Source organism: Medicago sativa, chromosome 2 (assembly GCF_051527215.1).
Source record: "Medicago sativa cultivar Bolivia chromosome 2, Bolivia_mono, whole genome shotgun sequence".
Classification (NCBI taxonomy): Eukaryota; Viridiplantae; Streptophyta; class Magnoliopsida; order Fabales; family Fabaceae; genus Medicago; species Medicago sativa.
The window spans coordinates 31891550-31913825 of record NC_140750.1 but is presented as its reverse complement, the minus strand read 5'-3'; the positions used below and the strand labels follow the sequence as shown (position 1 = coordinate 31913825).

Below are 22276 nucleotides of genomic sequence, written 5' to 3'. Positions count from 1 at the left end.
TGAGAAGAATGAAATCAAAAACGTTGGAATGTTGCCTTACGGGTTAATGTCGTTTTAAAAGACATTCGAAATCCATTGCTACAAATAGAATTATCCGTTTCTTTCATTAAAATCAACTTTTTAAAATAATGTTTCTTTCCAAAAAATAATAAAGGATTTGAGAGACGTTGGAGAGGTGTCAGCGCATTAACTTTTTTATTTATTTATTATTGATTTCAATTTTATGTATATGTATTTATACATTATTAATGTAGTTATTAAAATAAGTTATATTATTTTTTGTTGTTTCGTTGTTTTCGATCCATTTTGGGGTTGGTGTTGTTGCTGTTTACTTTGCTACCAAGTCATGGCCTTATTATTTGATGTTGGTATGTCTCTCTTTTTTTTGTGGTGTCTGGGGTTCGAACCCCGGACCTTACAGATATTATGCATTGTCCCTGCCAACTGAACTAAGCTCATGAGGACGAGGTTGGTATGTCTATAACTTAGTTTAAATTGCTACAATGGTATAATTTGTAATAAAAATATTAGTTATTAGAAAAGTAGTCAATAAACCTCGAACTAATATTAGATCTAGTACAAAAATATATCGTATTGAGTACAAAAATGTATTATTATGTACCAAATTATATTTCAGATAAAAAACCAAAATATATTAGATTGCTTATCAAAATATTTTAGATTGTGCACCAAAATATTTCAGATTGCATTCCAAAATATTTTAACAAGACTTTAGAATTAAGAAAACACTTTCTAATAATGATTAAATTTATTATTTAATTTAAGAATTTCTAAATAAAAAGAAATCATAGTACACTGCGAAGAGGTACATCTCCCACTATATAAACATTACGAATGTGTGTGATCTATCCAATGTGTGACTTCCACTTGTTTTTTAATCCACACTACACTAGTTTTACCCACTGTTAGAATTTGTTTTTAGTCTTTTAACTCAATCTTCACATATTCCAACAAAAACTATGTGTTTTACCAATATAAAACAAACGAGCAATGTCATATCTCCCGAACAAAACATTCACGAAAAAAATTACGAATATTGTTTTTATATGTATACTTCTTTCTTTTCTCGTAAAAGATTAAATTAAATAAAGGTTCTTGATATAATCTGTATCACCGGAATGGGTTAAAGAATCCTCAAATAAAAAATTTGTCTTGAAAATATGAGTTTTTACTTTAACGAAGTAATAATTACATTACCTTTTTATAAAAAAATTTCCTGTTTCACCCAATGTAGCTAAACTAAAGACCCTTATTGTATAGTTCCAGCCTCTCTTATTCAAAAAAACAAAAACAAAAATTCTTTCAATTGAACCATGATACAATAACATTCAATGATCCAAAAGCTTAGATAATTCCTTAGAAACATTGTTTCTCTACCTTAACAGAACTTAATTATGCAGGTCGGTTACCAACAAAAATAAAAAATAGGCAACATGTGATTTGCGATACACTCCTTATACAACAATTGTTAGCTCTATATAGCTATATTAAGCATTTTCCAAAACGAACACAAATCTATATATTCAAACAACTCAATATATAAACGATCAGATGGAAAGAACAAAACCCAAATTGAAAAACAGACGAAACTAAAATAGAATTAAAAAACTAAAACTAAAACTTCATCATAAAACTGACAAAACCAAAGGTCACACATAAATTGAAATATCACTGTTAAACTTAAACATCATCATAAACTAATGTTAAACTGAAGTATCACTATTAACATAACTACTTTCCTTCGCTTGCTGCACGTAAATTACCCTTAAAACTCTCCAAAGAATTCTTAAAGTCTTCAAGAGATGCTAAATTCATATCATCAATAGAATTATTCCACCAATCATGGAAATTGACATCACTCTTTTGTGCCTCGGTGACTTTGACAGCTTTCAAATTATCCTCCTCTTCTTCAAGTTTTTCTTGAAGTGCTTCATATTGAAGCCTTAGGGTTTCAGCAATTTCATCATCTTGTTTCTTCTTTTTCCCATCGTCGACCATCATATGTCCGGTCAGAAAACGATGAATGACAGCATCACAGGGGTAGCCACATGCATAGAACTTGTTCTTGTCCGGCGATTTGACGAGGAGTGCAGTTTTTGATTGGCATAGAATAGACAGTTCTATTGCTTTGTTGAATATTCCGAGTTTGCGTCTTGAGAACTCAGAACCGTTCAGTTTTTCTTCTTTCTTGATTTCATGCATCTTTCTCTTCCGTGTGTTGTTCAGTGTTGTTCCAGCATTCTTTCTCTCAGAAGCCCTAGCAGCATTCATGTTGTCCCAGTTTGTTTCATTCAACATCACTGATGAAGAATTATCTGATAACATACATAAACAAAATAAAATTAAAATAAAAACCAACAAAGTACCAAATCACACTTTCTTGATTTATGTGAATAAACAGGGATAAGCCCTAGGGCAAAACTCAATCACTCACTTTCTTGGTTACGAAGCCAGAAAATTGATCAGGAAAATATATTGAAAACAATAAAAAAAGAAGAAGGTAAAAACTTGATTACAAACGAGAGAGTACCGTACCGTCCATGTCAATGATCTTGAAGAAGAAAGAATCACGCAGTGTTTCTTCAGACAGAGAATGAAAGAGGGAAACAAGAAGGAAAGAACGAGGGAAAGAAAGATAGAAAGTTTAGATAGTAACTTAAGTTTGCTTTGTGGTTAGTTCTGTTAAAATATTTATAATAGTTAGGTAGGGTTTAGTTTGCAAAGGCTATGAAAACAGGTTGGGCGTGGGCTTGGGTCTCGCATCTGTGCAAAATTACCACACTATCCCTTCCCCTTTTATTTTTTGACAAGTGTCCTTTTTTCTTAACATTTTATTTTTGTAAAAAAATAATATATTTTTAATATTAATCTTCAATACATTTTTATTTAACATAAAAATTGACAATTTCTCACTTCATTGTTTTTACGTTATTTTATGCAAATGAACCCATAAAGAGTGTCGTTCTAAAATACAATTCATACATGAGACAACTTTTGGTCACTAATCATTTAGTTTTGACACAATTGAAAGCAAAGGATATCAAGTGATAAACCTAGATTACAAAAGAAAAAAAGACAAGTTTGCAAGAGACAAATCTGTGAAATTAAAATAAGGTTTCGGGATCCACAAGAAATTGAGAAAACTCTTTGAAAAATTATTGAATAAAAAACGGTCTCTCTGGCTACAACTGAAGTGTTTAAATACTAAGGAAACCCTAATGGGCAGAAAATCCAAAATAGAAAATAAAGCATAAATTATTAAAATTGGGCTGAAATAATAAAATCTAATTTTCGTCCTTTAGAAGAACTCATGTGGCTTAAAGAGGTAAATTAATAGTCATTCTGACATCGGACGCCAAACTAGCATTATTCCCGTCGAACCTTTCGCATGCGTCACTTCATCTTCGATACGTGCTGTCAGACCTCCTACATTAGTCTCCACCACCCCGAAAGAACTCGAGTCCGAGTTCTCATTCATATAAAGAGCTTCATTTACATGATATTCATTGAAGTCTGCGACAATGAAAATTTTAACTTTTCAACGTTTATCGACAACATTGTCCATCTATCATTTATCTCGCATGGGAGGTAAATCATTTGGTTGCTCCCATGCGATCAACTCTTTGAAATCTCCAAGAATTTCTAGCACTTCTTCTGAAATTGACATTTCTTCCTTAACATCACTCATCAGCCCTTTTCTCACCACTGGGCAAAAGCATTCATTTTCTTTATCAGCTTCATCAAGTTCGTTTTCATCACCAAATAACTAGTTTTCTTTTTCGTTAGGCTCTTATCAAGGTGTAAAACAGGAGCCATAGCAATCTTATTTGTGCCCCATGTAAACATCATCACATTATCCTATCCCCGATAAGTGACGTCATTATCAAACTGCCAAGGTCTACCAAGTAAAATATGACAAACATCCATATCAAGAACATCACACGGTATTCTTCTCTATAATGATTTCTGATGGAGATAGGAACTATATAAGATAGTGTTACTTGAACCGGGGTCCCTTGTTGAACCAACCTAGGGTGTATTGCTTCTCATAAGGTTATGTGGATAACTTAAAAAAATCTACTAAATTTTGAGACACCAGATTATCCGTGCTGCCATTATCCACGATCAGGATACACATTTTTTTCTTGACAGACTAATGTATTTTGAACAAGTTTTTGTGTTGTCCTTCGTTCCTTTGATGCATAACATCTTCTGCCACACCAAATTTGCACTCTCATTAGATTCCTCCTCGAAAAACTTATCCCTCTACGTACATATTTGTCATCCTCGATAGTGTGTTGCTCTTTTTCTTCCTTTCCTTCCATTTCTTTCACAATAACAGTGACTCTCCTTAATGGACAAACATTTGATATGTGACCTTTTCCATGACACCGATATGGATTAGTCTGTCTCTGGTTTGGTGCCTTACTCGGTTGCACACCGTTAGAGCTGCTAGCCCCGTTCTTACTAGGATTATAATCTCTGTTTGTTGAACTTTTTTCTTTGTCGGCTGCTGATTCAAGGTTATTTTTGGACGAAAATCTTCTTAATGATGAGAAATTTTGATGGTATTTCTCAGAGCCTAACTAGACTCTAACCGGAAAATAAACAAGGAAGCGTCCATGCTAATCCTCGAGCATCAAAGATAGTAGTCACCTCAGTCCTACAAATCACCTATGTCATTCAAACAAATGACGCGATGGTCAACCGAACCGACGTTGAGGGAGTGCAAGGTGCTCTACCAAGCCGGGCCTCCAAATTTTACGGGCCTCAAACAAAAAATTAAGTCTAATACCCACCCCCCATTTAAATAAAAAATATATGTTACTTCTTTTTCTTTCTTCAGCACACATTTGAATTTTTTTTAAACTCCAGTTCTCCTTTCTATACATAAATCTGATACTATCAAACCACCCCAATTTGTAAAATCACTTAATTAGTCAATTTGGAAAGTTATTTCATTGAAAGAATCACAACAATCATTTTTTCCACATAAACCATCCGTTTTCCCTTCCCACAACGAAGGAGTGACAAATTCAAATAACACTGTTAGGTAAATTTCACCTCTCTTTCACTTAATTTTTATTTTTATTTCGTTTCATGTTTAGAAGTTCTTATTCTGATTTTTTTAATGAAGTTTTGCTACACAAAAAAATTACGTTTTTATTTTACTAGGGGCCTATTTTAAAAAGAGAGCCGAGCCTATAAAGCTACACATAATCAAATATAATCAAATGAATAACATTAAAGGATTTCAAGATACACATAGACATAAACTGTCATATCATCCTATAAAGCTATCAACATATGAATAATTAGCATAATCAAACCACCACTTCATTTACAATATTCAAGTGTACAAGCATCAACATTCATTCAAGTTCAAGTACATGACTTCAAAAGTTACACAAAATTGACCAACACATAATTTCAACAAGGCACACACTTCACATAACTCGTGTATTTAATTCTCTAGACACGATTCTACATTCATGTGGTACCATTGGATGTCGAAGGTAATTTTACCGATTGATCCCTCTACATATCTCTACATATCTCTTCATATGGACTTATAAATGCATGGATACCAAGTATTGACTCGATGATGCATAACAACAATTTACTCTACATATTCTCCACATATCTCCACATATTGCATTATCAAACAATACATCCACACATCAACATTTATCAAATAATAAGTCGTCTCTACATATTCATAATCAACAATCATAAACAATTGTCAAGTATACATCATTCACAAGTACCAACATTGCTTCATATAGCATAATTCACATAATGGAGGGCCATTAACCACATCATAATAATCAAATTAACAAACAACCAACAACCCTTAGTTCACTCTTATTTAACCATATTATCATGTCCACAAAGTTATTTGCAAGTTATCCAATCTTTAAAACCCATTTTAATAAAGTTCGTCTATTTTCACAAAAACTAACATTTCCAATTAATTCTCCGAAAACAAGACATTCATGTTCAAACACATCAACAAAGCATATACATATACCACATATCATCATAGTAGTTCATGCATATCCAAATCATAGCTTGATTCCGCTTAATTCCAAAATTTCACTATGTTTGTCTCATTTTATAATTTTTCAAAAAGAATTCCATTTCAAAGGAAAACCAAGTCCAAAGCTCACATACACTCTTCATAATCATTTTGAAATCATTGTTACAGAAAACAAACTCTAACCCTACCATTTTCCTTGAGGAAAACGAGTTTTGGAAAATTTCACGTTCTTGAACATTTTCAAATAAATTTCAATTCGATTCACAAAAACCATTTCAATCCAATCCAATTGATGTTCAAGTAAAAGAGTAATCAAACACATCAAAGTAGTTCGGATCAACCCCCAAGTACCCGAAACACCAAAACCATGGGTGCTATCATTGAGCAACTCACCATGGCAACCTCCAGCTCTCCAAGCGAGCTGCACCAATAAGGGCAACCCAGATTTTGGGTTTCCTCTCGGGAACCCCTCCAATTTTCACCCCAAAACCTCGATTTTGAATCCTTTTGACCAAAATTCGTCCCCCAAACTTTATTATTAGTTAACATACATCAAAAGGCAATCAAAACACTTACAAACATGGAATCATAACCTCAATTCACATCAAAATCATCATCAAGTCCATTTTTCACCAAAAAGTCATATTTTCTCATTTTCATTCAAACTTCACAAACAACCACAACAATTTAAACCCCAACAACATCCAAACATATATAATCATTTATCAAGTGAATTTAGACATGTTTCAACAATAATCACTCACCAATTCATGGCTCACACTTAATTAAGCAAAAATCACCAAAACAACTTATCACCAACAACAACTACGAACTTGAACATATAAACACATCAATTTCATGAAATTTAACATACACATAACTTCACATAAATTAGGAGCACGAAAATCAACATCAAAAATCACAAAAGTCATAATTAACACAAAAGCGCTTATGACCCATAAGCTAAAACTTAACTATAAGTGATTATATGAACACAATTATCTATCCTCCCTACCTCAAACTTGAATTCCACTAGCTATGGCTTCACTCTCCTTGCTAGCTCCCAATCTCTATCTTCTCTCTTCTCCAAGTTCTTCCTTTTCCCTTCTTCTCTCTATTCTTCTAATTTTCTCTCTCTCTCTCTCTCTCTCTCTCTAGCCTCCCTTTGATATGTTCTAACCCTAATATCTCTTCACGAGTTAAGTATATATACTACTCTCTAATTGGGCTAGGTTTCTAATGTTCACAATTGGGCCTAAAACTCTTACTAACAATTCACAAAAGTTACTACTCACTACTCTGTTAAAACACCGAATAATTATCATCTCTAAATAATTACCCCAACTCAGTAGTAACTTAGTAAAGATAATTATTCTCACTAAAACATCAAAAATAACCTTTCTAATTAAAATAACTAATTTACCCTAACTCGCCAAATGACTAAAAAACCTCGTAGTCTAAAAATGACTAAAATACCATTCTAGGCCAAAAATCCACTAATCTCAAATTAAATACACACAAAGACAAATAAGCACATATAAACACATATAAATAATAAATAAAATAACTCTAGCTAAAAACGGGTTGTTACACTCTTTAGTCTGACCGCTACCATCTTAACCTGTTTGTTTTTGGGGGCGTCCGTTACGTAGAAAAATCTTTCAACATCAATCTTCCCATCCAGAAACTCTTCCACTCCAATCTTTCTTCAGTCACGAATCCTCTTCAGAACTTGAATCCTCAATAATTTAATTGTTTCCACCACGTGGAAAACTAATTGTAACAGCCCGATTTTTCGCTAGATTTGTTTTATTATTTATTTAATTGTTTTTATGTGTGCTTCTATGTGCTCATATGTGATTATTTGCCTCTGTGTGTATTTTTGGTTGGGATTTGTAGAATTCGGTGTTAGAAGGGCATTTTAGTCATTTTGGACTCAGGGGTATTTTGGTCATTTTATGAGTAGGGGTAATCTAGTAATTTTGATGAGGATTATTTTTAGTGCTTAGTGAGAGCTATTATTATTTTACTAAGTGCTAGGGAGTTGTAGTGAATTGTTTTATTACCGGTAAGTGACCGTTATTATTACATTTTACCGTTAAGGTGAGTAGTAACATTTTGGGTTAGAATAGAAATGTGTTAGGCCCATTAAGGCATTGTGAGTTGAACCCAATTAAATAGAACCTATATAAACTCTAGTTTGTAGAGAAATAGGATTTTACCAACATTTTCACAATTGAGAAGAGATAGAGATAGAGAGAAGATAAGGGTTTGAAGAGGAAGATTTAGAGAGGGCTAGAGGGAGCTAGAGATTCAAGCTTTGGGAGCTAAAGTGAAGCCCTAGTTGATTTTGTGAAGAATTAAGGTAAGGGGGTTAGACTTTAATCATAATTAATAGTTGTTATTCCTTCCTAATTCTTATTCCTTCCTAATTCTTTGATTAAGTGGTTAATTTGATTTTTGGTTGTAGAAATTCGTGCTTAATTTTGATAACATGATTCTATGCATGAATTGAATGTTAATTTTGTTGTTGTTGTGAATTTGTATGTCAAAATGGGTTTATATGCATATGACATGTTCTTGGGTTAGGTTGATGATGAATAATGTTGTGGTTGTTAGATTGATGATGAATTCATGTTCCAATGTTGTTGTTGTTGGATTGATACATTGGATATCATGAAATTGGTGAATTGATGATGAAATTTGTTGTTGTTGTTGAAAGTTGAGAAAGTGTTGGTGAAATGGTGAATTTTGCTAAATTGATGTTTTAATCTCAAAACTTATGCATGTTTAAGTGTTTTGAAGTATATGTGACCTATAAACATCTTTGGGATTAAGTTTTGGGGTTTGGGAGAATCAAAATGGGGATTTTGGATGAAAATGGGTTGGAACCCGTAACTGATTTTTGACAGACTGCAGGAGGACGCTTAAGCGTGCTCACCACGCTTAAGCGAGCAGCAAGCGTGCTGCCAGCGTGCTGAAAGCATGCAGTCACAGTAGCTTCTGTGACTTGGACGCTTAAGCGAGCGGCGGTCGCTTAAGCGTGCTACCCTCTGTACAGCCACTTTTGATTCTTCGTTTCGTGCACTTGGGGACCAATCCGAGCTTTCTAAAATGTTTCTTTTAACTTGTTTAACCTTTGTTTACACATTTAATCCTACTGGAACTTCGTTTGATTCGATTTCGACTTGAATTTGTGAAATTTACTTAACTTTTGAAAAACGGTCCAAAACGTCAATTTTCCGGAAACTCGTTTTTCTCATGGAATTGAAGTAGGGTTAAGGTTGTATAATGTTTATATGATTTCTAAAAATGGTTGTGATTGGTTTCATCAAGTCTTGACATGTTTTGCTTTGAAAATGGGATTCTTTTGTAAAAGTGATAAAGTGAGACGAACTTTGAGTTTTTCATGATTTCGTCACATTTGGCCGGTGAAACGCCAAAGTATCCTCTACTGCACCCACATGTGGCCTAGAGTTATACTTAGTTGAGGCATTGAATCTTGTTTACTTGGTTTGGTTAATTTCAATTATTTTGAAAATGAGATAAGATAGACGAACTTTGTTGAAAAAGGTTCCTTTGAACCAATTACCTTGTAAATCTTTTGTGAATGACTTTATATGATTAATTGAGGATATATGAAGGGTTGTTGAAGGTTGAATATGATGTTTATCATAAATGTTGTATTATCCCACTTTGCTTGGTTTATGAGAAGTATGTGGAATTGTTGTGAGATATTGTGTAGTTGATGATGATTTGTGTGATGATGACTTATATGTGAATTGTGATTTGTTGAATGTGTGTGGACATGACTACTTGATAATGCAAATGTTGTTGAGCTAGTCAATGTAATTGGAGGTGTACATTTACATTGTCGTTGATAGTTGTATGTTGAAGTTGTGCATTATCGGGTCATTGTTGTATGTCCATGCATAATATCATATGGAGTTAGTTGTGAAATGTAAAAGGAGGTGTACTTTTACATAGTAAGAGGAGGTGTACTCTTACTTAGATGTGCGGTTGGCATCTAATGTTGTTGTATGGTACCACATGCATGTATGTGTCGAGTATAGGCGCATTGCATATTGAAATGAAATCTTGATGTAATATATGAATGTTGTTTGTTGGTGATAAGTGGATGCTTGCTTGTAACATTTGGATTGGTTGAATGAATGTATATATGGAAGTTGTTATGCCCTAATTTTGGACCTAATAATACTTATTCAATTCTTCTTTTCTTGCATTATAAGTCATTTGAACTGTCTCTGATCAATTGCATCTTTCTCTGCATTTTATTTCAATGTTACTTGCAAAATTCATGAAAAAGGGCATTTTAGTCATTTCCTATGTTAAAGTTTCTTTCAATCTTTGGAAAATTGTTTGAGTCTTGTCAACTGGTCTGAATAAGTCCTTATTTCAATTCTATGTCAAAATCCATTTCAAAAATTTCATTGGGAGTCATTTTGAGTCAGTTTTGCCCCTAGGGGCATTTTAGTCTTTTCATGTGTTAAAGCTCTGTTTAATCCCTTAAAATTGTCTCTGAGTCTTTTAATGTGTTTGTATAAACTCTTGCTTTAATTTCCTGTTAAAAATCCATTTTAAATTTGCATCTGAGTCTTTTTGGTCGTCTTAGCCCCAGGGGCATTTTGGTCATTTCACACGAAATTTCGGCAGAGAGAGGTTACTTTAAAGTACCTCATTTAAGCCATTGGTTCGTTTTAGTCCGTTTTGTCAATTTTAATCGTTTCACTTTACGTTTTTTCCAATTTACCAATTTTATTCCAATTTTATTATTATTTTCATTTTTAGTCCCTAAACTTTTTAAATTGCATTTTGGTCCTTTAAACTTTTAAAATTGCACTTTAGTCCCTGTTTCTTTTCTTAGGTCAAACTTTTATATTTTTTTGGTCAATTACAACTAAGTCCTTTTGTCCAAGTTTATCTTTCAGTCCTTTTATTATTTTTGCAGGCAGGTCCTTGTAATTTTTAATTTTTTGCAGAAAGGTCCTTTTGGCAAAAATCCAGCAAAGCCGAAGCTTCTTAGTCCAAATCCAGGTGTCACAAGGTTATTGGTCCAGAGTATCACACTTGGCCTATAAATAGAGGCCACATCATTCAATGCAGAGGGATCACCATTCCAAGAACGACACATCATCACAGAGAAGGTTCTAACAAACCCTCTCTCTCCCAAATCATCACCACCGTAACTGAATCATCACCACCGTAACTGAATCAAACCACCACCGCGACAAACTCAAAAAACCACCATAACAAATTCTCAAATCAGCACCAATTCTCCATCAAATTCATACAAAAATCAATTCAAAGTTCCAGAATATCAAAAAAAACAAAATGTGTTCAATTCAGCAAAAGTGGTTCGAATTTGCAGAAGGTCCTCAGTGATTTTCCTTGAAAATCATCATCACTGAACCCTCACCTTCATAATTCAAGCAAGAATTCGTACGAAGACGAATTTCTTGCGATCACGAAGGGTTTTGGTGAAAGAGAGAAGAAGAGAGATCGAGTTCAAAGTAAACCAGAGAAGAAGAAGACGAATAGCAACGAGACATTCACCAGAGACCTAGAAAAGACTCGAGAAGATCTTCATCGTCTTCTCACTCAAAGTCGTCGTTCGAATCCAGGTACATACATAGAAACCTCCTCGATTTCATTGCAAATCATCATCGAAGGTTCATGAATGGAAATAAACGGTGAAACAAAGTAGGTTAACCAACTCTAGAACCTTCTCTTTCGAAAAAGTTTGAAAAAGATTAAAAAGATTCGAAATCGAAACATAAAAACGTAGATCTACAGAATTTCACCGTTTATTTCTCAAAACTAAGCACAGATTCGTAATCAGCATAAAAAATAGAACGAATTAGGGTTTGTTGCATTTGAATCGGTGGAAGTATTAATCTCGTCGGAATCTGGAAGTGACGGCGGTTGGGATGAAGATTCCGGCGGAATCATGAAGATTCCGGCCAATCTTCATCTTCTCCGACCAGTTTCTTTCAGAAACCGGTGAGAAGAGGAGAGGATCTAGAGAGAGAAGGAGTGAGTTAAAGAGAGAATTGAAAGAGAGAAATGAAGTGAACCGGTGTCACTCCTCTTTTATAAGCATTTTGAACCGTTCGGTTCGTCCAAACCAGACCGGTTCATTTGGTTCATCTCTTTCCTTTCAATCTTGATCGTTCGTTTTGCTTGATAGTGACGTGTATGCTTGAGATCTGTTGTTGCCATGTACCTGCTGTGTCTTGTCATGCGCCCTACGTTTTCAACAACTGGATCTAGAGTTTCTGAAGGAGTTGGATCAATCCAACGCCTCTGAGGCGTTTGGATGATCCAGATCCATCAATAACTTTGGGCTTGGGCCTTTTTTGTGCTGGTTTTCGTCCTTTTGTGCTATTTTTGCTATCTTAACACTGCTTTTTGATAAATACACCACTGTGTTACCAAAAACCTTTTATAAAATTCTTAAAAAAAATTGTTCAATGATTTTCTTGATATTTTTGATGAATCTTGATGTGTTTACATGTCAAGCACTGATCAAAAATATGAGGAAATATTTTGTTCTTTGTTAATTCAATTCTTTTCCATTTCTTGTAAAAATCTTGTTAAAAACCTCCCAAAATTTGTGAACTCTCTTGCAATTATTTTTGATGCTTGAAACTTGTTTCTTATGATATTTTGGCATGTCAAAAAATTGATAAAAATATATGTGGAATTTTCTTGTGATTTTGTGTTACTTTTTGCTATCTTTTTGTGAGATTTTTTGCATGACCTTGATTCTAATTCTTGGCACATGCTATTGATTTGCAATGTGTGAATTTGTGATGAGCTTATATCTGCATTTAATGTGTTTCTACTGGATGTTAATGTGTTGTGGATAGTTACTTGTTTTACAAGCCATGTAAATAATTGTTGGTGGAAATAAAGTGTGAAATGTGCTTAAAATGTGTCATAATTCTTGGTTTAATATTGTCTTATAATTTTCATATCATAGCTAAAATAAAACTCTTTGAAGATTGTCATGGCATGAAAATTATAGGCCTTATGTTTGTGTGAATTTTATGACAAATTTTAGGCACATTTTACCACTTTTGTGTGCTAAGATTTTGTTACTTTTTGTCAAGTTTCATTACTTTCCTATGCTATTTTACTTGCATCTATTTCAATCCTTATTATTCCTTATGCCACTAACCATTTTGTTTCATGTTTCATGCATCTCCACAAGCATACTTCATTCTTCCATTATAGTTTCATTTCTTGCACTTTAATTCCCATATTAACACTTAGAATGTAACACTTAGGATTTTTCTTTGTACTTTACTTTCATGTCATTTACATTTCTTGCAAGACCATAGAATGTATCTAGGCCAATGATGTAAAGGACAATGGACTCTAATAATGTACACCGACACAAGCACCGACACATGCACACACATCACTTTAGGTATATGGCTAGAATATGCATGTTTAGATGTATGTTTAGGATTGTATGTTTAGATGTATGCTTAGGATTTGCACTTAGAAAAATCATTTTTTCCAAAAAAATATGAACAACTTCACTCAAATATTTTTCTTAATAAACCTTGGGATCAAAATCCCATTGAATTTTCCTTTTCTTTTCTTAAATAAAAACTTAAAGAATTTTAATCATACTTCGACCTTTTTGCAATTAACTAATTTCACCTCACTCTTTTCTAATCTCATGCCCTTGAGGCCTCTCTCCCTCATTCTTCAAAATTCCAATTTTCAAACTTAAAATCAACCAACAAAAACAAAAACATTTTTTGGAAGAGAACTACGGTGGATTTGATCCCTTAAACGGGTACGTAGGCAAGGAACAAAATTTCTTCAATTCAACTAAAATAAAAATTCAAACACATTCTTCTCCCTCCAATTCTTGACTTAGAAAACTCTTAGGTTTAAATAAACACTTTCAAATAGCATTTAAAAATAAAGCGCGCGCGTAGAAATTAAAGACGGTTCCTATAGGATACTATAGTCGTTATGGGTGCCTAACACCTTCCCATAGCGAAAACAACTCCCGGACCTCGATTCTCAAGGGTTTTGCTTACTTTTTCCCTTCCCAAGAAAAAATAAGATATCACCGGTTAAAAATGTTCAAACGTAATCAATGTTTGACACCCGAAAACCAAGATAAAACAGAAGTTAATTGTTTATGCAACTATTTGAGAATTAATTTGTCTTCTTTATATCCAATCATTAATTACTAATTATGATTAATGTAAAGCTAACCTCCAGTGGTTTTTGCCGCCTACTTGTCTGTATGGATGGGTAGACGCCGTGCAGGATTAGTTGCTTTTAGTGAGTTCATTATTGGATAGCGGGAGTTGTCTCGTTGTCGGTTGTCGAGTCTAGATTATAGGCTCTGATTAGGGTGTAGTGTCCTTTCGTTTCGGTTGAATTCTGTTATGTTGTTGAGATTTGTCCATTGTCGGACTTGGAGGATTATTTTTGTATGATGATGTAGTGTTGACCCTGGCATGTTTTGTTGGAGATATTTTATTTGTATCCGCTATTACTGTTGAGATATTTTATTGCATGCATGTTGTTTTGGATTTTGTTTAGACGTAGCGTTTATTTTCTTGAATATTTTCCATATTCGCGTGTTTTATCGCTTTAATAGAAATAGGGCGTTACACTAATCGGTCCTCCTCCCCTGTTCTGATTGTTTCTGTTGTTGTTGTTGTTGTTGTTGTTGTTGTTGTTGTTGTTGTTGTTGTTGTTGACATTGTTATTTACCTGAGTTGTTAACTTCATCACTTATGCAGTGAAAACATTGATGTTGTGGTAAAGTCGTGGTTATGTCTTCAAGCTCTGCTATCGTCACCAATTGATTTTCCATGGCCGATCATGTTACGAAAGAATATGCCACCTGACACAATCGGAAGCGAATGATACCAAACTCTAAATCTAGATTGTAAATAGACAAGTTTGCAAGCGACAAACCTATAAAAATAGGATTCCTGAATCCAGCAGAAGTTGAGAAAACTCTCTGAAATTTTATTGTATAAAAAACTACCTCTATGGCTAAAAATGAACTGTTTAAATACTAAGGAAACCCTAATATGTCAAAACTCCAAAAACAGATAATAAAACATAAATTATTAAAATTCGGCTGAAATAATAAAATATAATTTTAGGTATTCAGATTAACTCGGATGGCTTAAAAATCCCATATATCATGGCAAATCGATTAGTTAGACTCGCGGGTCAATTCCCTTTCCGAAAAGTTATATTCATAGTCATTCTAACATCGGATGTCAAACTTGCACTATTCTCGTCGAACCTCTCTTACAGACCACTTTATCTTCGATACGTGCCGTCAGCCCTCCTACATCAAATTTTTCGTTTAAATGGTCACTAATCAATTAGTTAAATTTTTTTTTTATCTTAAAAAAAGTTACGATATACTAAAAATGATTTACTATAAAAAAACATGCATGGAACTTACGATATACTAAAAATGATTTACTATAAAAAACATGCATGGAACATTCATATATCGAACAAATGTTTGCCACTAATCTTCTAAATAAAAACAAGATTAATTATAATATACTAACTTGAGTCAGATATATACTTCAAAAAATTATTTGTGACTTAATTCACAACACAACCATTTTTCATTACTTTTAAATTGTGACACCGAACTCATTCTTATAGCATTTCAAATACTGTGCTATATTTTTTGACTACCAATCCATTAAAGAAACAGTGCTCCACCTTCCTATTTTATCGAAAACACGAATTAATCAATATCAACATTTTCAACGCAAGCTTAATCTACAAAAAACTATCTTTATTAATTCGATGCATTTTCAACTCTAAATCTTATTACGCTGGATTCAATCATAAGGAAAAAAATATTAAATTTATGTCAACTAATCTATCCAAGTATCCATATTAAATATTATCCGTTATATTAGGTGTAGTTTTTTTTTTTTTTTAGGAGAAATAATGGTAGGTTATAAAATATATTTTATTTTTTACATGAAAATCATAAAAGTTAAGCTCTTTTGTTTTTGGTAGTGAAAAATTAAGCTCTTTACTCTACCAAAAAAACATACATAAAATAAGTGCATTTAAATAAGTGCATTTTATAACCTGATATGGTAATTAATATTTCAAACGATGACTCTCAAGCAGATACAAGTTGGTTAAGAATTTGGTTGGACATAGATTTTACGAGCGCTCTGTTGGCTTTTAGAGACCACTTTGGTTTGCCGATTTATAATTTTTTTTAATTTGTTTTCTTTTTTGTTTTTCTTTTCGAGGGTTTTGATTTGGTCCCCTTTTGTCTATACTAGACCTTTGCACCCGTGCTGCCGCACGGGTCATATTGATGGCAAACAAAAAAATTAATTATACTGTTAATTCATAATCTATTTGTGCAAATACAATGTTAAAAATAATAATACAACTTAAAAAAAGGAACAAATCATGCTGGTACATTACGAAAAATTTCCTTGTAAACAACATTGTATTTAGGATGATTTGAATGATTCAAAAAATTCGCCGCAATCTAAAATATGAGAACCATCTCCACCATATACTAACAGATACAGGTGTTTCATTTGTTGAAACTGACATTAAATATATTGTTGGTTGGTTAGTGATGACAGATGGATACGGCTAGATAACTTATTGTTTGGTTACTGCACTGATGGTGTGGATAATGAATGGTGATAGTGAACAAAGAAGTGAGAGAGAGGGAGATGGAACAATGAAAAAAAATGGTGTATTGAAGTTGAAAAAAAAGAGATGACATAGATAAAGTAACGTTTTTGGAAAATGAAAAAGAAATTAAAGTGGGGGACACAAAGGTAATTGGGAGATTTGAATTAGGTTTAGGGTTTTCATATTGGTGAGTACAAATAAATAAATTGTGATTCACTACATATCAATTATTATGCTTGGAGTGGTGACAATTTTCAAGGATTCATCAGATGAGTGAATTATAAAGGGGGAGTCAGTTATGTAAAACACCCACTACACATTAGTTATGCTTGGAGCGTTACCTATTTTCAATGATTTATGAGATTATGGAAAACAGAACATGAAGGGCAACAACAAAGACACCTATTTATAAGAAGAGAGTGAGAATTTGAAAGTTATCATGAAAAACCACCCACAATGCTTGAGTCGTGGCTATTTTCAAGGATTTATCTAAACCCACTACACATCAGTCATGGTTGGAGTGGCTATTTTCAAGGGTTTTCAAGCAACAACATTGTACGTGTTCAGGGTCAAGACTATATTTTCAAGGATTTTGAAAGGCCACTACACATCAGTCATGCTTGGCGTGGCTATTTTCTAGGAACAACATTTGCACGTGTGTTCAGGCTGAAAAAAATTACCTAAGCAGTGTTTAAGGATACAATAACAAAAATACGTTGAGGTGGCAATTTTCCTTATTTTTTAGGACTAGATCACTATTAGAAATTATAACCATTGTCAATCCTAACCTATATCAGAAAACGTGAAGACTGTATATTTTAAAATTCAAGGATTGAGAAACAATCTTAATTGAATTGAAAAATCATAAAATCCCCAAATTTTGAAACCCTAATCACTATCCAGAAAATCAAAATGAATAAAATAACAAAATAGCATTGATATCAAAATTAGTTTAGTGATCATACCATTAATAAGTTATCATGGACAAAATATGCATCAGAATCATATTTTTGCGGAGAAATCGAAGGAAAAGGGGGAAGAAAAGGATGAAAATGGCTGATTTCTGGGTTGAGATCACATGAGTAAGGGGAGAACATGACTTCAGAACCGTATAACGTTAAAGTCGGGAAGGAGAGGAAAAGAGATTAATTGTTTTTTAAAATGTCTGTTTGGTACAGGATATGCATTAGTGGAAGCGATATTATAACACTAAAACAGCTATTGGTCAAGTGGTCGGAGTGCTTGGTTGGAGGCAATGGGTTGCGAGTTCAACTCCATGTAGAGACATTTCAGAAAGATCAGGATTAGGGTTAATTAAAGTGGGGGACACAAAGGTAATTGTGAGATTGGAATTAGGTTTAGGATTTTCCTAAACCTCTCAAAAAAGGCAGGATTAGGGTTAATTAAAGTGGGGGACACAAAGGTAATTGTGAGATTGGAATTAGGTTTAGGGTTTTCATATTAGGCATGCATTGTGAACCTTCGTATTATATATTAAGATTTATCCCTTTTTATATATACTTCCTTTGGTCCTATTTATAAGAAAATTTTCAAAAAAAAAAAAATTTGGTTCTATTTATAAGAAAAAGTCACAACTTTTAAGGTACATTTATTGTTTAAAAGACTTTTCTAACCCTCATTTAATGTTGATCTTTTCAACATTATTGGATATATTTAATACTTCACAAATTTTTATGAGGGCATATCTGTAAAAACATTCAAAAAAATACAACAACTAATAATTGTCTTGGTTTTGATAATTTTTGGTTTCTTTTCTTATATAAAAGACCGGATGTAGTAGACAAGAGGGGGACCAAATCATTTATTATGGATGGATATTTGGTGGCATGAGATGGAGGTTTCCTGGAGGTACCCAACCTAATTGGGATGTTTGTGCTTCCCTTTAATGCAAAGAAAATTAATTAATTTGAAAATATTTTTTTTTCTTATATCAAAGTGAAAATATCATTTCCCTAAGATATGAGTTCTTTCCCACGCACAATTTCTATTAGCAAAGCATATATAGAGAAAGGAAATATCTACAATACTATTTTTTGTTTTGTTTCAATCTATACACTCTCTGGTCACTAATATAAGTAAAAGTTAACATTTTAGATTCATTCATTAAATGTTGTATGTGGTTTATAATAAAAATCATATACATCATTAATTGAATGAATGTGAAATGTAAATGTTTGCTTATAATAGTGACCGGAGAGTGTATTATTTTTCTATAAGTGAGACGATATGCTGCAAGCTTAAGCTATGTTAAATAGTAAGCAATGTTTATGGGAAGATTACCAAATCTTAACTTTCTTTATAACTGAGCTGGATTGCTATGGAACGTCAAAAAATTATTAGAAAATGTATAAATTCACACGGTATCCTCCTTACATATATTGGTATCTGATTTTCCCCATTTAATTATTTTTTGGCTACAAATCCCCTTTTGAGTATTAATGAAGTGCCTTGTAATAAAAAATATATTAACGAAGTGCAAAAAGAAAGGATGCATCACATAATATAACAATATATTCAAGATTACAATTTTACAGCCAAGATTATAATATACAAGAAGCCAAAAGGAATAAATACGATAAAGTGTGCCTTTGTATCTGATCAAACTTTAATAGTACAATAATACCAAATGTACTCTCCCAGTCCTTATGGATCCTTCATAATGAAGTTCTCATAAAGGCAAGACAGCTTGAGAGCACACTAAAATTAAAAGAAATGGGGTGGGGACTTTCTTAGAAGATATGAATCGATGTTAAGTTCACACACATCCAAACGTAGATGCTTTTGTATTGCACAAAGATCACCGCCCAAATATAATAAATATATGTAGGAAAGACAGTGAAACGGTCTACATAATATTTGATCAAATTAAATAAAATATACATAATCCTCACATTTGATATTGTTTTTCCCTTTATATTTCGCGGCAGTTTGTCTCCCTCAGTCCATACGTACGCTACTACCACGTATCTTGTCGCCGTAAAAATCCCTAAAAAAAGTAAAAAATGTCTCCGTAGAAAAAAATTGTTCCAGTTAGGAGCGGGCAAAATTAATCACGAACCGAGCCGAATCGCACATAATCAAACCAAAATAACCGAACTATTGTAGTGGTTTGCGAACCGAACTATTAATTTAATAACAATTTTTGAACCATAACCGATATGTTTAGAACCTATCTAAACCATTTTAAACCGAACTAAATCGTATCGAAGCAATTTTTTTATAAATGGATTCTTTAAATAGGTTCCTAAACATTTTTTTTTCTTTTTCATTTTATATATCTCTTGGATAATAAAATGATTGCTCAAATTCAACATTTTATCTTTTAAAGGAGATGCTAACAAATAGGACACTTGTTAATAAGCACAAAGAAGAAATTTTATCTCATTCTCAGGATTTGTGTATTCAACACATTGAAATTTTCAAAAGCAACTTTTCATACATTATTTTTGTAAATTAATTCTTTTTTTGAATCCTTAGTTCACTTGTTAGTATGACCCTTATTTTAAATATTGTTAGTTTTTGGGATGAACATGTGAATATTGTTTTAGGCAAAATTACTAGAACACTCATTTATCTTATTTATTTGCAACAGTTGAGTCTTTTATCTTCTTTTTTTGTCTCGTTCAAATCCTTTATTTGTTAAAACATGTACAAGTTAGTAATTTCTTTGTTTTTTTTATTAAAAAAACGTTGAGGTGGCTTGCCATGTTGGATTATTAGTAATAGTTTTTACTATAAATAATTTTTATTGTTATTTTTGTCAAAAAAAAATTCATTGTTTTAAAAACTCAGAAAAAACAAATATTCTTCTTTTTCTTATGTTAATCATCTTCACCTCATCATATTTTCATCAAACCCATAATATTCGAATCTAAACACTAAGTTTCAGTGTCTCAAATCAAAACTTAGAAAACACCAACCCTAATAATCATATGTTGCTAATCACATCAATGTTTTTTTTTAATAAAAATGAAAAAATGACTAATTTGCAAATATTTTAAGAGATGAAGGATTTGAATGAGACAAAAATGGATAAAAGACTCAACTGTTACAAATAATTAAGATAAAGGAACTTTAGAGTAATTTTTCCGCATTTTTATCTTTAATTTATGAAGTGCCACTTTTATTATTGAGTGTGAATATTGTTATTTTAAATATTGTCACTTTTAATCTATGAAGTTAGTAAAAATAAAGAGGACTTTGTGTAGGTAGCTCCAAATTGCTCACCATGTAGTTGCCACCACACTTTCATATCTACCATCGTATATACAATAACATCACAAAATTAAAAGATCGTATATACAATAACATCACAAAATTAAAAGTGGCATTTCACAAATTAAAGTGAAAATAACAATATTCACATGTTCATCCCAAAAACTAAAGTATTTAAAATAAAATGGTGAATTTGCGCAATCATTTTATTATCTAAGAGATATATAAAATGGAAAAAAAATGTTAGGAACCTATTTAAATAATCCATTCATAGAAAATTGCTTCAATACAGTTCAGTTCGGTTTAAAATGGTTCGGTTCGATTATGGTTCAAGAACTGTTATTAAATTAACAGTTCGGTTTGCAAACGACTATAATGGTTCAGTTATTTTCAATTAGGTTCAATGTGGTTTGGTGATTTGGTTCGATTCGTGGTTATTTTTGTCCACCCCGTCTTATATGTCCAAAATATTGACATTTTGAATATTTGGTATCTTTAGGTTTGTTTTCTCTGGTGGTATTAGAGGGATGTTTTATAGATGTGTTGGGTTGATATGTACCTTTTTTTGCATGGATAAGAAGAATTCTCAATAGAGGAAATGTTTCTCTAAATATGCTTCTTACTTCTTAGTTAAATGTTTCCCCACTCAAATGACCAAATATATAACATCATCTAATGACAAATATTGTTGGAGCCGAACTAGATTAGCAACGAATGTGTGCTTTTTTAATTTGACAACAATGATCTAACATTTTCTTTTCTTCTAGTATCTTCTTATGCTTAGGACTCGTGCTACAATTTGAAGTCAATTAACAAACTCATCTAGTTGGAGCTTTCCTTTAGAAATATTTACATTGATGCCGTTGTCTTTGAATGATTATGCTCGTAGATTATGACTTCCCAATGACGATGTTCGGCTTTCAAACATGCTTGTTGTGCTTACACCGTTTCTTCAAACTGATATATTTGTCTTCTCAATTCTTTCATTTAACTTTCTCTTAGAGTTTCGTCATTTTGTCTTCTTGCGGCATTTTTCTAAAAGGGAGGAATGGGAATAAGTACCGTATTACTTTAATAATTATCGTGGACGGTAAATAAAACACAATTTAAATTGTCAAAAAAGAGAGGTGTGTCACTATTGGACACACTTAAATACCAAATCTTTCCCAGCCAAATTTTTCCTAAACATGCACATTCATAATGACGCTATTATCTTGTAGTAACTCGAATAATTTTTTATGATTTGAAGGATTGGACTAGCTACAAGCAAAT

At 32.6% G+C, this 22276-nt stretch overlaps 1 protein-coding gene and 1 pseudogene across 1 annotated transcript; both read right to left on the bottom strand.

The window, feature by feature from the left end:
* Positions 1-1675: 1675 nt before the first annotated feature.
* Positions 1676-2315, bottom strand: LOC146946274 (agamous-like MADS-box protein AGL62). The gene has a single exon (XM_085748880.1). The coding sequence runs from the start codon at positions 2290-2292 to the stop codon at positions 1753-1755; it is 540 nt and encodes a 179-aa protein (XP_085605006.1). The 5' UTR covers positions 2293-2315; the 3' UTR covers positions 1676-1752.
* A 1043-nt stretch (positions 2316-3358) lies between these two features.
* LOC146946273 (uncharacterized) lies at positions 3359-14933 on the bottom strand (annotated as a pseudogene).
* Positions 14934-22276: the final 7343 nt, after the last annotated feature.

Coding starts and splice junctions, on each gene's coding strand:
- LOC146946274 (XM_085748880.1), bottom strand. CDS start 2,292: ATGAATGCTGCTAGGGCTTCTGAGAGAAAGAATGCTGGAACAACACTG.